Genomic DNA, 16,029 nt, shown 5'->3' on the forward strand with positions numbered 1-16,029 from the left:
AAAGCGCTTTTGAGTTTCAGAAACTAGTGCTTGGTAACTATTTAAATGTACCGCTATTGTCCTGTTCGGTAGCTGTTAGTTCTAGTTTCTCCTCTTCTGCATGTGGAGCATTCCTGTAACGAAAATTACAGCTGAAGGAGACAAATAGGATAAAACAGTACTTCATATTTTTTTATTTCCAAACAAAGTAGTACATTGACATTTACGAACTATAAACAATGCTTCACAGAACTCAGATGAAAATAGTTCCTTGCGGAATAACAGTGTATCCCAGGTCCTTCTGTTTTCCCTTTCACAGGTATCTGGAATGGAATCCATTTAGAACGACACTCAGTGACACAGGTCTATAGCGTCACCCGCTGGTCGCTGGAAGCGAGGAAATGATTCTCATTTCCGCAGCTCTGTTTTGTTTCGGTAAGGTGCTGCCCAGCAGGGCACCACTGGTTTCGTCACACACAGTTTTCGAAGCCTCACGCTGTCGGTCGAAGCAAGTGAGCACCTTTACAGTACACTTGGAAGTTGCGTTTCACGGAGTTTGAGGTGCAGGTTAATCTATTTACCGAACATGAGCGAGACGAACATTGTTGTGTGTTATTTGTGTCAGAGGCTGTGGGTTGTAGCTTGGGAACTTGACTATGTGACTAAGTGACTAAATCACATTCTCTCAAATATATACAATTTTGTGACTGAGCATATCCTCCCACTTCCAGGCAGAATGATAACTATTGCTTGAAACACTCTTTCGACGTGCCTCATATTTCTCGCTTACGAAGCACGGGAATTGACTTCAAGTACATCGTCATGTCCTCTCATTGAATGTTGAGGTGGTATGAAATCAATCTATAATCAGAAGAATCACATTTGATGCAAATAAAGGATCTCTGTGTTGCTTAACAACTGCAGAGTGTGTAAGGCAGTAGTAATGGGCTTTCCAAAAAGGTTATTTAAATCACATTAAATGATTGGGATAGGCTTAATATATTGAGCCAGTTTATTTCAATGGACTCTCTTTGTTTGTATTCTTTCAACAATCACCAATTGTCAATGAATATGTCCCCCTCCTTAATAATGACACTATGTCTTTGTTATATGCATGTCCACAGTTTTGGATAAAGCGATAGAAAAAAATTTATATTTTCATCGTTTTGGTGAAGTTTTAAAATTCGAATACCTTCACTTTCTGCATGATACAAGTTTTATTTTGTGTGTGTTTACACGTCTTACGTTGACGCTAATTTTAGCAAGGTTCGCACTTTTATTGCTACAGTGTTCTGTTATGACCTTCCAGTAAAAGAATTGCAAAGTTCTGGAGGCTTTTTTTGTACCAGTGCTTCTGTTCGTGGAATGATAAGATGCTGAAAAACTTCAGTTAGTTTACGTTTCTCCCAGCATGGGTGAAGTTAAATTCTTTAAGGTATGATACAACTGAGTTCATAATAATTGTTTCAGTTCATGTGAAGAGGTGCTATCCATCAGTCTTTAATTACTGAATTCCTGTTTTCTCAACACGTACATTAAAATTTGGTGGAATACACAAACGAGCCCCACCGTACCTTCGTTATACAGTACATGTTGACATACAGTATATAGAAATATCTAATAAGTGTGAGAACTATCGTAGTCAGCTTAACATGCCCTGCATCCTGATTGCTGACAATAATATTACGCAGAAGGGTGAAAAGAAAATTGAGCATCTGTTACTTGAAGATCAGTTTGGCTACAGGAAAAGTGGACATCAGGCCTAGGTTTTTGAGTGGTGGGTGGCGAAGGAGAAAGAACAGGCACCTCATTGAGATTTGTAAGGAATCAGATATTGTTCCGGAAGCCAATAGATGGAGAAAAGTTGGAGAGAATCGCCTGAAAAAAACCGGAGGCACGAAGACCCTTTCGGCAGGACAAGAATAAGATGGACAGAGTAGGCGGCGAACGATCTTCAGAGACGTGGAACAATGGGGAAAGATGCCCAGACAGAACGCTCTGGAGTAGACTACTGGACAAGACCAAAAACCAAATGCAGGTTGGGGCCGAGGAGGGTAAAAAAGAGTAACGCAGCAGAAACTGTCCTGATATTTCCCTATATAACAGACGCTAGATAATTACGTGATATTTATCTACCTATAAAAAAAGCGCTCGAAAATCTAAAATTGTGCAAGATGTTTTAAATTCTCAGAAAATAGTGGGAAGATGGATAATGTGAAATATATACGGAAACAGTAAGAATGGAAGACCATCAGAGCTCGGATTATATGACGCTTCAGGCAAGACTTTTCCCGCTATTCTGCATCCTGTACACCGAAGAAGTAGTGATAGAAATAAAATACACGCTGAGGAATGGAAGGATAGCAACGATAAGATTCACTCATGACTTGGGTGTTCTGAGTACGTGGGAGACAGAATTACAGGACATGTTAAATGGAGTGAACGATGTAATGAGTACCGAGTATGGGCGGAGGGTAATCCAAATAAAGACGGAAGTGGTGAAAAGTGACACAAGTTCTAATACCAATAAACTTATCTGTAATTTATTAATTAAGGTTTTTGTCGGAGGTGTAAATAATATTTTTATTAGTGAATAGTTTAGAATATTTTAGTTTATTCTCAAACCATTGCCAACATTTCATGTGCACAGATTACAGAAATGCAATAACTCTTTTTGACATAACAGCATTTGTAATGTTTCACTCTATATAACACGTTCCTTTTTCCATCAGACTAATAGGACAAATGTTATTTGACTGTATTACGATTGTCTTGATGCATTCGAAATTCGATAGACATCTTTTGTTGTTTATACATAAAAGTTTGAGAGGCGCTTCAGTTGTTTATTGTGTGTTCCTATGCTCTGCCTCTCACAGATAATAATGTTAAAATTTATGAATAAATACTGTATTCATAAAAGTCTCAGACTTTATTAGTTACTGATATGGCATAAGCTAACTGCCTTACTGAATCGTGACACATTTTTACAAAGAGTACAAACGTTATTGTATTTAAATTCGCTTTTAGTTCATCAATTTGTCTGGGTCATTTATAATCCGTTCATATATTTCCCACTCCTCAAGCATGTCTATTGCATTCCTTTAGGTGCCTCGTGTAAAACAGTCGTAGTAGTCTCAATACCACCTACTGTACAATTTGTGCATCGCTAGTAACGGCCAAATGCAATCTTGTTGTTTGTGCTGATATGTTTCGTGTACCAAGTAATAAAATTCCGACAGGTTTTGGCTGTATAAAGCCGATCACGTATTCCACATCGTAAGCGATACACATCAGAGGAAAACACTATTTTCCATTTTTTACAATTTTACCTCTTAGTTTAAATGTTACCTGAGTTGCTCTTCGAAATGCTGTTGTTCATTGCTTAGGGAAAGCGTGCGCTAACTTTTCCGTAATGCGGCCATAATATTTCAACGTAGAAAACCTTTTTTCAACTTTATGCCGTTTGTTTCTCGGTTTTGTATTTTTCGAGAACCTGTGTAACTAAGCATATCTTAAAATCATTTCGTACTGATACATGTTTGAAGATGCATAACGCCAGCTGCGTTTCGTTTCGTCCAGTGAAAGCTTGCAAAGGTGAGCTAACACAGCAAAGAAACATGTCTTTTTTATGTTGTGGTGAGCTGTTGGAGTCATCGTTTATTTTTGCATCTGAAGGCGCATATCAAATTTTTATATGTAATCAACTAAGGACACCCATCGTATTTTGGATGCATCAAGACAATCGTAAAACAATCAGGTAACATTTGTTCTATTAATGATGTAGAAAAACATAGGTATTATCTACAGTGAAGCTTTAAGATGCATGTGTGTAATAACAAATTTATTGCCCTTCTCTAATACAAAATGTTTGAAAATAATGTGGTTCAAGTTTTGTTAATAACAGTATACCTTCTAATGCTAGTAATGGTTTGAGACTGTAAAAATGTTAGAACTAGTCACTAACAAATATTTAATTTGCAAATCTGAAAGAAAACTTAATTAATAAATTATGAATATACTGAGTTGCTGATCCTTATACCAACACAATGTTGCAATTACGTATTAAGTAAGCGTTGGGGCTCCACATAGCTAACGAAGTGAAGTAATTCTGGAACACTGAAAACGACAACTGAGGGACGAAGGCAGCTGGGTACAGGAAGACGACCAACACACCAAAAAAAAAAAAAAAAAACATTCCTCGCTAAAAGAAGTCTAGTATCAAATACGTGTCTTTATTTCAGGAAGAAACGCATAAAACTGTGCGTCTGGAGAAGATCAATGTATGAAATTTAATCACTCAGTGGGAAACGAAAAAAGAGAATAGATATATTTCAGATGTGTTGCAAGACGATGCTGATAATTAAGTGGACAACTAATGCAAGAAATGAAGAGATGAGTTCAGAATCGGCGAGGAGGATATAGAAAACACTGAGTAGTAGTAGGGACAGAATGAGAGGAGATTTGTTACGGCTTCAGGTAATAGCTTCTGTAGGAGAACCATGGGGGTAAAATACTGCAGTGCAAGACAAAGATTTGATATTGCAAATAAATAATCAAGGACGTTGGTAGAAACCCCTATACTAAGATAGGGGTTCGTCATAAAGGTGAAGTCGTGGCGGCCCGCTTGAAAGCAGTCGAACGACAGATGACCCAAAAGGAACCATAGATTAAAATTTAGTGTTGGAGGTAAGTCCAATGAGAGGTGTTGCGCAGTGATCTGTTATAAAGACTTGTGTACGTCTCGTATGAATGAGATTGTGTCTGCAGCGTAGCATTAACTCTCTGTTATCAGAGAAACATGTAGAGTGGCAGGAACGAAGAAGACGAACCCTGCGATGCAGTGCTACCTACTTTGATCAAAAAGCTTCTGAAATCGAATTCCCCATACAGTGGAATATTGGTAGTCAGCTCAGTGGCATGTTAACATCCATTGATCCACTTCGGAGGCATATGGAATTTCATACGAAGCAGTGGCATATGGTTTACTGGTCAAGAGTTTGGGAGGGCAAGGAGGTTTATGTCACCAATGGCACTACTCGAGGCACCCAAAAGATTCCACCATCAGGGTTTCAAAGGCGTACCTCTGGATCAGGTGCACGTTCAGCGTCCTCGACCGCGGAGTGTTGAAACATATCCAGTACATTTTCCAGTCTCCTGTTCACGATTTCCGTCGTTGGCTGGACGCTGTGAATCCAGCGGAGGTTCGCGAGCAGCGGACCGGCAAGAGGCGGCTCGATCGGCCAGTGGCGGCCGCCTTTGATCGCCGGACGCTCCGCTTGCCGCGCGCGCCACCCATCTGTGCCGGACCGACGCCCACGCAGGCACCGCCCCACCGTAACCCTAGCCAAGCTCCTTCCTCACTCCCAACACGAATTCCGTCACTCTCTGTCATTACACTTCCTTCTCCTTCAGCTCCTCCTCCTCCTCCTACTCTCTGTCTCTCTCTTTCATTCTCTCTGTCTATCTGCCTCTCTCTTTCTCTCTCTCTCTCTCTCTCTCTCTCACACACACACACACATACAGTCACACTCACACACGTTTCCTTGCGGAAGCTGATTGCAATAATGCCTGGCATTCAGCCAAATAATTTTTAACATTTGCGAAGGGGCCTGAAATGCGGAGCTACAGAAGAATAATGACGGCTTGGGAGTGTAGTAGATAACTAAGGAGGAGGTACTGAAACGAACCCAAGGAAAGGATGTATGATAAATCTTGACCAAAACAAGAAATCAGCTGATTGGAGACATTCTGAGGTATCAAGGAATCGGAAATTTGTTAGTGGGGGAATGTCTGTGTGTGTGTGACGGGGTGATGTCGTGGTGGAAGGAACGTTAGAATTACTGATATAGCGTGCAATAATTATGCGGATACGAAGAGGACTGTGCAGGGTAGACTAGGGCACAGAGCTGCAGAAAACCGGTCTTCGGAGTGAGTACAACTACCACCATAACGACAAGGGCTTGAGAATCTTTGATTTCAAGTTTCGATATTGGAATTGCACAGATGAGTAACGTAGTGCCCCAGCCCTGTTTTTAATGAAATTAATAAGAAGCGGTACGGAAGCAGTGTTGCTGTATTGAAATAGCAGCGGCGGTCTGGTTGCCACAGTGTAGTGACTAGTGGGTCAGAAACATACGAATCCACAAGTGCAGCAGGATTGCAAGATAGGCTAGCAACGCTCACTGTAAAAATGCACCAAAGACTCTTGTTATGGGTGCAACAGCTGCGCACTGAAGGCGTATAAATAGATCTGAATTTCGAAGCAGAGACACAGCATAGTCCATTAGCGCCGTGACACCTAGGCCACGTTGGGCGATAAAATGAGTGTGCACTGCCAATAGCAGCCATTGGTTCGAGTCCAGGTTGGGCCAGCTGACACTACCACGGAGTTCCTTGCGGGACTATGTGCCTCAGCATCAACGACATGCCATTCGAATCAGGTGCCATTCGACTCCTACCAGATGGCAATGGGTAGCAACAAGCGCATATCAGTCACCGTGCGCCGCCGTGGTAAATGTGTGTGAGGCTGAGTCCCAAGGACAGGCCGTACTCCAGAGGAATGCCGTCTCAGCATAACAAGCTGTGCCGCTGACGTCACGGCAGTGGTCTGCTAACGCTGCCAGCCGTCCTGGCGAGCACCTCCTCGCAGCCGGCCACGAGCCAGCTTCAGCCAGGATCAGCGGAGTGAGGTGTGTTTGCCCCCCTCAACAAAACAACTCGTTATGTAATTAAAGTTGACTAAAAGCATTTTGACTGGGCCTCCCAGCCCATCATCACCACCACTCACTCCAACGAGTGCAATTGCAGTCAGCAGTAAGTTTGTGCCGCTGGTCCAATCTTATAGTAAGAATTTTTTCACGACCAAATTTTTCAGTGATTTTAAACGCTAAAAAGGAGAAGTTTTCTATGACTGTTATTATCCAACCAAAGAGATACGCAATAAATTTAAACAACGACACAATGACCACTATGCACAACGTTTCATCTGCTTCGTATCCACTAGGACTAAATTTATGAAATCATGGTATGATAGCTGTCAGTCGCTATAATAGCAATAATGAATATAGCCAATATTTGTGTATTACTTGGTATTAGAACTGAGAAGCGTATTTCTGCAGCAGATTTTAAATTATGCCTTTACACAAGGAGGTTATGAGCCAACCGAACACTTATAACTAGTATTTTTTATAAATCGAAATATCGGTACAGTGATCTCAAATGGCCTGTCGTTGGTGGTTGCAGCGTATACTACAAGTGTAACAAATTGAAATTCAGTTTGTCCTTATATCTCCAGCGAATAGCATGTTCTTTGTGTAAACTGAACCTGGACGAAACGGGTTTGTCACATTGTCTTCATTTTCATAACGAATACTTACCAAAGTAACTATATTCTTCCAGAGTTAACCTTCTACAGTCAGAAGAAAGCTTATGATTGATGATGCAAGCAAATATTGACCGTCCTATAACTGAACTATGCCAAGTTTGCCACAACTGAGGTGTGGATAAATCATTTATGAAATACATCTGATTAATACCCAACCTGGAAATATCCGGCTTGGTGATTTAAGTATATGCCTCGATAATCGATGACCTGTAGGTGATCAGTATATTTGGACTTACAATTGTTTTTCCTGGCACCCTTATCCCGACTAAGTGGATTCAATTTGTCATAGTCCTTATAGAGCTTCACATCGGTTCTAGCACACTCCCATAACGAAGGGGAAATTACGAACAGCGAGGAAGACTTACAATAGAGGAACTGATGTACTTGTTCTAGGGATTTCTCCTGAAATGAAACTTCATTATGGGCCTGTGGCGAAATAGTTTCCTTGTTTGCCTTGTTATCTACCTTCACAGTATGAACCAGAATTGGTATGTACAGGATTTTGGAGACGCAGACGATTTCCTTTTGCACCTCTGAGAACGTAGAGAAAGACCATGATTCAGTACAAAAATTACTATGTGATTACAAACTAATCTCGTATAAAAACCTTCTCCTACAAGACTGAAACGGAACTGAAATGGGATAAATCCAACTCGGAATTGTGTCACGCCATTGATTTGTGCGGAACTATGCAATGCATTCAGAAATTATTCAGAAGTGATATGGAAGGAGTATTACAGTAATGAATTCGATTTTTTCTTGGTTCAAACTATGGTTTGACAAAATTATTAGAAATGTTCTTAAACCTGCTACACTTCACAGCTCATGATGTCAGTGCTTGAGACTTTATTACACTTAAGTAGTATGAAGAAGATATTAATGAAATTCAGTAGGACAAAAGTTGTTTGTTGCAAATAGAAAATATCAATGGCACACTTGCTGTGTATATGTCTGAAAACTAAGGATCGAATGTTTCAGTATGGGCCTTCGACAACAGATTTATTTATTTTTTAGCAGGGCCGGGTAGATATTACAGGTTTTGACATAGTTGTTTAATCTGGCACTGAAAAATTGCCATAATGTGTTACGCTGGTCATAAAAGCTTTGAAGGCAGTTTATTATTTCGATCACGCTTCACTGTACAACACATTGCACAAGTATATAACGTATTAAACACAATTTGGGAAGAGAAAAGCGCCTCCTAAATTTGGCGACGTCGTCATAGGTTTCGCTAAATTGAGATTACAAGTTCCATGTTTAACGAAATGTAATTCAGTAGCACCAATGCCTGGTAGTCTCAAGAGGCCAAAGCGGCTAAATTTAATATTTTTCAGGTGATAGCATCAGATTTATTTCAGCCCACTTGAAACAATTTCTGTTCTCGTCTGACATCTTAATGCCTATGCACACGTTTCTGCTGTTCAACACGACTGTCATTCTGGCCAGAAGCTCCTTTCATTATTTCTGCTAATTTGCTTATCTGACTTTACAACACAGGCAATAAGACTGCTGTTCATTGTTTCGAGAAACACATTTTAAATTGCAGGTCTTACACATAGGTTCGTCTGACTGCCACCACTGCACGCTGGGACAGCTGAATACTCGTTTAACCTCTAAAGAAAAATATACAACCTTTCCATCACTTCTAGTTTCTGCTCCTGTCACTGTCATACTGTCGCACGTGTTCTTACAGAATTTTACCTGGCTATTGCATTCGTAGTTCCTGCACTGTATAACGCTTTACACAGGGAAACTCTACAGCGTTTCAAAGTTCATCACATTCTTAGGTGCTGGTAAACAGTATTTTCTTATAAATTCTCTCCGATGAGGTTACCTTTGTGTTGATGCCGTTGTATTAACCACATATTTGTTAAATTCGATAAACGTCGGTCGCATATGGCCACAATTTGACATAATATCCCCGAAAATGTGGCGCAGTTGTGAGTCATTCCTCACAATCTGTTCCCACAAGAACGATTGGTATCGACACAATATACTTTAGTAAGACTTTGTCTTATTTACGTGAAGATTCTCAGCAAACAAAAAAGACATTTCGCAAGGAATTGGATGTGCATTTACAGCAACAGTCACTGATTTCTGTTTTCTTCCATAAATTTTGTACGGTATTACGTGTACTACGAGAGGCAAAGTTTTTCTCACTTCCTGTGAGGTGAAATGCTACGAATTTTAAAAATTAACAGCAACATCCTGCTTCGCATGAGTCGTCCATTTGCGACGGTAGGTAGCACGTTCATTCACCCTTACTCGTAGTTACACCAACATTCTCAGTTCCGCAACATCATACGCACTCGCACACTTTAATATCCGGTCGCGCCGTGTCGGAAAACTGCAGTGCTGTCCGGAGAAGGCGAGGTGTTACGGAAGCCACACCCGGCTAGGCCTGGCGTGCGTTCTCGCCGTTAGAGGCGCCGTAGCACCGTTGCGGCCCGCCGGCTACCGAAATACACGCCACACGACCGCAGGTAGCAGTGCGCACGCGATGCTTCTTGCCTTTCTTTCACCTCGCTGCCTCCCCATCCTCCCCGGCACCGTTACTCCACTTTTGCATGGGCGCACAAAGAGGCACGAACTTGGGCTGTTCCCAGGCCCAGTTTCGACCCCGCGCATCGATTATGTCCAGAGGATACTGCGGTGCCGGCAGGTGGCACCGGGTGGACGCGTTCACTCGAGCTGTTGTTTCCTGACGGAGGCACCGGCCGACAGAGGCAGCTCTCGGTGACGACTCGGACCAGTCTTGCGGTGAGGGGGCGGTGGGGGCGGCTACAGAAGCGAGCCGAGGGCAGCGACCGCCACCGCCCACGCAGTCAGAGCCAGGCAGAGTCCGCCGGACGGCGCCGAACGCCGACCACTGTTGCCGTGCTGCATCGCCGCCGGGTGTTCGCCTGCAACAGGGACACACCACGCGCGGACACCATGTCTGTCGTCGTGACACAAATACATACATCATATGACACTGATAAGAGTAAGGCCAACATTTTCGGCTCATTAACCAGATCGAGTCATATGTTCCAGAAAGACATTAACTATCAACAGTATCTACGATAATGAACAGATATATGTAAGACATAATATCTCTCTGGAACATATTATTTCATCTGATTAATGTATCACCTACGCTTAAGGTACAGGCAGAATGATCCCCATTACGTTCCAATGTCGGACAGACTCTGCAGTATTTATGTAAGTTAAGAAGAGGACCATCAATGATGAACTGAGGTTTGAATTGGAGTCTGTGTTAGGGAATTTTTCAAATTCTGAAGGTGGCAGGGGTAAAATACAGGGAGCGAAAGGCTATTTACATTATGTACAGAAACCAGATGGTAGTTATAAGAGTCGAGAGACATGAAAGGGAAGCAGTGGTTAGGAAGGGAGTGAGACAGGGTTGTAGCCTGTCCCCGACGTTATTCATTCTGTATATTGAGCAAGCAGTAAAGGAAACAAAAGAAAAATTCAGAGTAGGAATTAAAATCCATGGAGAAGAAATAAAAACTTTGAGGTTCGCCGATGACATTGAAATTCTGTCAGAGACAGCAAAGGGCTAGGAAGAGCAGTTGAACGGAATGGACAGTGTCTAGAAAGGAGAATATAATATCTACATCTACATCTACATCTATACTCCGCGAGCCACCTTACGGTGTGTGGCGGAGGGTACTTATTGTACCACTATCTGATCCCCCCTTCCCTGTTCCATTCACGAATTGTGCGTGGAAAGAACGACTGCTTGTAAGTCTCCGTATTTGCTCTAATTTCTCGGATCTTTTCGTTGTGATCATTACGCGAGATATATGTGGGCGGTAGTAATATGTTGCCCATCTCTTCCCGGAATGTGCTCTCTCGTAATTTCGATAATAAACCCCTCCGTATTGCGTAACGCCTTTCTTGAAGTGTCCGCCACTGGAGCTTGTTCAGCATCTCCGTAACGCTCTCGCGCTGACTAAATGTCCCCATGACGAATCGCGCTGCTTTTCGCTGGATCATGTCTATCTCTTCTATTAATCCAACCTGGTAAGGGTCCCATACTGATGAGCAATACTCAAGAATCGGACGAACAAGCGTTTTGTAAGCTACTTCTTTCGTCGATGAGTCACATTTTCTTAGAATTCTTCCTATGAATCTCAACCTGGCGCCTGCTTTTCCCACTATTTGTTTTATGTGATCATTCCACTTCAGATCGCTCCGGATAGTAACTCCTAAGTATTTTACGGTCGTTACCGCTTCCAATGATTTACCACCTATGGCATAATCGTACTGGAATGGATTTCTGCCCCTATGTATGCGCATTATATTACATTTATCTACGTTTAGGGAAAGCTGCCAGCTGTCGCACCATGCATTAATCCTCTGCAGGTCCTCCTGGAGTACGTACGAGTCTTCTGATGTTGCTACTTTCTTGTAGACAACCGTGTCATCTGCAAATAGCCTCACGGAGCTACCGATGTTGTCAACTAAGTCATTTATGTATATTGTAAACAATAAAGGTCCTATCACGCTTCCCTGCGGTACTCCCGAAATTACCTCTACATCTGCAGATTTTGAACCGTTAAGAATGACATGTTGTGTTCTTTCTTCTAGGAAATCCTGAATCCAATCACAAACCTGGTCCGATATTCCGTAAGCTCGTATTTTTTTCACTAAACGTAAGTGCGGAACCGTATCAAATGCCTTCCTGAAGTCCAGGAATACGGCATCAATCTGCTCGCCAGTGTCTACGGCACTGTGAATTTCTTGGGCAAATAGGGCGAGCTGAGTTTCACATGATCTCTGTTTGCGGAATCCATGTTGGTTATGATGAAGGAGATTTGTATTATCTAAGAACGTCATAATACGAGAACACAAAACATGTTCCATTATTCTACAACAGATTGACGTAAGCGAAATAGGCCTATAATTATTCGCATCTGATTTATGACCCTTCTTGAAAATGGGAACGACCTGCGCTTTCTTCCAGTCGCTAGGTACTTTACGTTCTTCCAGCGATCTACGATAAATTGCTGATAGAAAGGGGGCAAGTTCTTTAGCATAATCACTGTAGAATCTTAAGGGTATCTCGTCTGGTCCGGATGCTTTTCCGCTACTAAGTGATAGCAGTTGTTTTTCAATTCCGATATCGTTTATTTCAATATTTTCCATTTTGGCGTCCGTGCGACGGCTGAAGTCAGGGATCGTGTTACGATTTTCCGCAGTGAAACAGTTTCGGAACACTGAATTCAGTATTTCTGCCTTTCTTCGGTCGTCCTCTGTTTCGGTGCCATCGTGGTCAACGAGTGACTGAATAGGGGATTTAGGTCCGCTTACCGATTTTACATATGACCAAAACTTTTTAGGGTTCTTGTTTAGATTGTTTGCCAATGTTTTATGTTCGAATTCGTTGAATGCTTCTCTCATTGCTCTCTTTACGCTCTTTTTCGCTTCGTTCAGCTTTTCCTTATCAGCTATGATTCGACTACTCTTAAACCTATGATGAAGCTTTCTTTGTTTCCGTAGTACCTTTCGTACATGATTGTTATACCACGGTGGATCTTTCCCCTCGCTTTGGACCTTAGTCGGTACGAACTTATCTAAGGCGTACTGGACGATGTTTCTGAATTTTTTCCATTTTTGTTCCACATCCTCTTCCTCAGAAATGAACGTTTGATGGTGGTCACTCAGATATTCTGCGATTTGTGCCCTATCACTCTTGTTAAGCAAATATATTTTCCTTCCTTTCTTGGCATTTCTTATTACACTTGTAGTCATTGATGCAACCACTGACTTATGATCACTGATACCCTCTTCTACATTCACGGAGTCGAAAAGTTCCGGTCTATTTGTTGCTATGAGGTCTAAAACGTTAGCTTCACGAGTTGGTTCTCTAACTATCTGCTCGAAGTAATTCTCGGACAAGGCAGTCAGGATAATGTCACAAGAGTCTCTGTCCCTGGCTCCAGTTCTGATTGTGTGACTATCCCATTCTATACCTGGTAGATTGAAGTCTCCCCCTATTACAATAGTATGATCACGAAACTTCTTCACGACGTTCTGCAGGTTCTCTCTGAGGCGCTCAACTACTACGGTTGCTGATGCAGGTGGTCTATAGAAGCATCCGACTATCATATCTGACCCACCTTTGATACTTAACTTAACCCAGATTATTTCACATTCGCATTCGCTAATAACTTCACTGGATATTATTGAATTCTTTACTGCTATAAATACTCCTCCACCATTGGCGTTTATCCTATCCTTGCGGTATATATTCCATTCTGTGTCTAGGATTTCGTTACTGTTCACTTCCGGTTTTAACCAACTTTCCGTTCCTAATACTATATGCGCACTATTTCCTTCAATAAGAGATACTAATTCAGGAACCTTGCCCTGGATACTCCTGCAGTTTACCAATATTACGTTAACTTTTCCTGTTTTTGGTCTCTGAGGACGGACGTTCTTTATCAACGATGATAATGTCCTCTCTGGTAAGCCGTCAGGTATTTTATCGTTTCGCCCAAGGGGGGGTCCCTCTAACCTAAAAAACCCCCGTGTGCACGCCACACGTACTCTGCTACCCTAGTAGCTGCTTCCGGTGTGTAGTGCACGCCTGACCTGTCTAGGGGGGCCCTACAGTTCTCCACCCAATAACGGAGGTCGATGAATTTGCAACCATTATAGTCGCAGAGTCGTCTGAGCCTCTGGTTTAGACCCTCCACACGGCTCCAAACCAGAGGACCGCGATCGACTCTGGGCACTATGCTGCAGATATTAAGCTCAGCTTGCACTCCGCGTGCGATGCTGGTTGTCTTCACCAAATCAGCCAGCCGCCGGAAGGAACCAAGGATGGCCTCAGAACCCAAGCGGCAGGCGTCATTCGTTCCGACATGTGCTACTATCTGCAGCCGGTCACACCCAGTGCGTTCAATAGCTGCCGGAAGGGCCTCCTCCACATTACGGACGAGACCCCCCGGCAAGCACACCGAGTGCACACTGGCATTCTTCCCCGACCTACCCGCTATTTTCCTGAGGGGCTCCAGAAATATGAACATAAACAAAAGCAAAACGGAGTGCAGTCGAATTAAGTCGGGTGATGTTGAGGGCATTAGATTAGGAAATGATACACTTAAAGTAGTAAAGGTGTTTTGCTATCTGGGGAGCAAAATAACTGATGATGGTCGAAGTAGAGAGGATATAAAATGTAGACTGGCAATGGCAAGGAAAGCGTTTCTGAAGGAAAGAAATTTGTTAACATCGAGTATAGTTTTAAGTGTCAGGAAATCGTTTCTGAAAGTATTTGTATGGAGTGTAGCCATGTATGAAAGTGAAACATGGACGATAAATAGTTTGGACAAGAAGAGAATAGAGGCTTTTGAAATGTGGTGCTATAGAAGAATGCTGAAGATTGGATGGGTAGATCACATAACTAATGACGAGGTGTTGAATAGAATTGGGGAGAAGAAGAGTTTGTGGCACAACTTGACAAGAAGAAGGGATCGGTTGGTAGGACATGTTCTGAGGCATCAAGGGATCACCAGTTTAGTATTGGACGGCAGCGTGGAGGGTAAAAATCGTAGAGGGAGGCCAAGAGATGAATACACTAAACAGATTCGGAAAGATGTAGGTTGCAGTAGGTACTGGGAGATGAAGAAGCTTGCACAGGATAGAATAGCATGGTGAGCTGCATCAAACTAGTCTCAGGACTGAAGGCCACAACAACAACATTAGGGAGGTAGACGTAGTACAGTAATCTCTGAACGTCTATTAGTAGCAGCGTCAGGACGGCTCATCACCCGAATGAGAAGAGTCCTGGGTTCAAATCCCGGGCTCGGTACATATTTTAATTCATTGCTTTGTCCTGTATTCATTGTCATAGATTCGGCTCTTGTTTAACAGGTCGTCTGTGTACACTCTAACATTTAAGGTTCCAAGATATTTTGACTCAAAGCACCACGATCCCGTATCGTTTCTTCAGAAAACTGCCCCTAACTTTCACGACGTGTAGTCGAATCAAAACTGACGAGAGGGATGGATAATTTCAGGTAGAAGCCGAGAAAGTGTCATAGGATGGCTACTGTTTCTAATGTAAACCTTTCTTTGATCTTCAAGTAGATTCTTTCCGCTTTGAAACTGATAGTAGTAGGAGGGTTAAAACGGTATGTAAATCAATTGCGGCACCAAGAGAATCGAATGAATACAATCTTCGCGCGCGCCCACACACACACACACACACACACACACACACACACACACACACGAGCGAGATGGAATTATCGGAATGGAAGGGTTTACATGTACAGACACACAAATGATTACAATTTCCAAAATTGGGGGATTTCTTCAAAAGGAATGCTTCACCAATTTGGTCCGGCTTCGGTCCTTATGGAAACAACTGTTTAGCCTAGCATTGATTGACATAGTCGTTGGATGTCTTCGCGAGAGATAACATTCCATATTCTAGTGCATTAGATCGTAAAACTACTAAACTGATTGGAAGGCCCTGCCCATAATGCTCCAAAAATTCTCAATTGAGGAGAGATTCGGTGACCGCGTAGACCAACGTAGGGTTTAGAAGGCACGAAGACAACCAGTACAAACCCTGATCGTGTGTGTATGGGGTAGGGGGTGGGGGGGGGGGAGGAGATTAACTGGCTGAAATGCACGTCAAGGATGGTTTGCCT

At 42.5% G+C, this 16,029-nt stretch overlaps 1 protein-coding gene across 1 annotated transcript in view; it reads right to left on the bottom strand.

Moving 5' to 3' along the window:
- Positions 1–9,997: 9,997 nt before the first annotated feature.
- The window catches only part of LOC126413031 (zwei Ig domain protein zig-8-like), a 419,918-nt gene continuing 413,886 nt past the window's right edge, over positions 9,998–16,029 (bottom strand). The window contains exon 5 of the mRNA XM_050082925.1: positions 9,998–10,266. Coding sequence (XP_049938882.1) covers positions 10,145–10,266 — 122 coding nt within the window. The 3' untranslated portion in view covers positions 9,998–10,144. The remainder of the gene's footprint in view (positions 10,267–16,029) is intronic.

The sequence above is a fragment of the Schistocerca serialis genome, chromosome 7, assembly GCF_023864345.2.
Source record: "Schistocerca serialis cubense isolate TAMUIC-IGC-003099 chromosome 7, iqSchSeri2.2, whole genome shotgun sequence".
Classification (NCBI taxonomy): Eukaryota; Metazoa; Arthropoda; class Insecta; order Orthoptera; family Acrididae; genus Schistocerca; species Schistocerca serialis.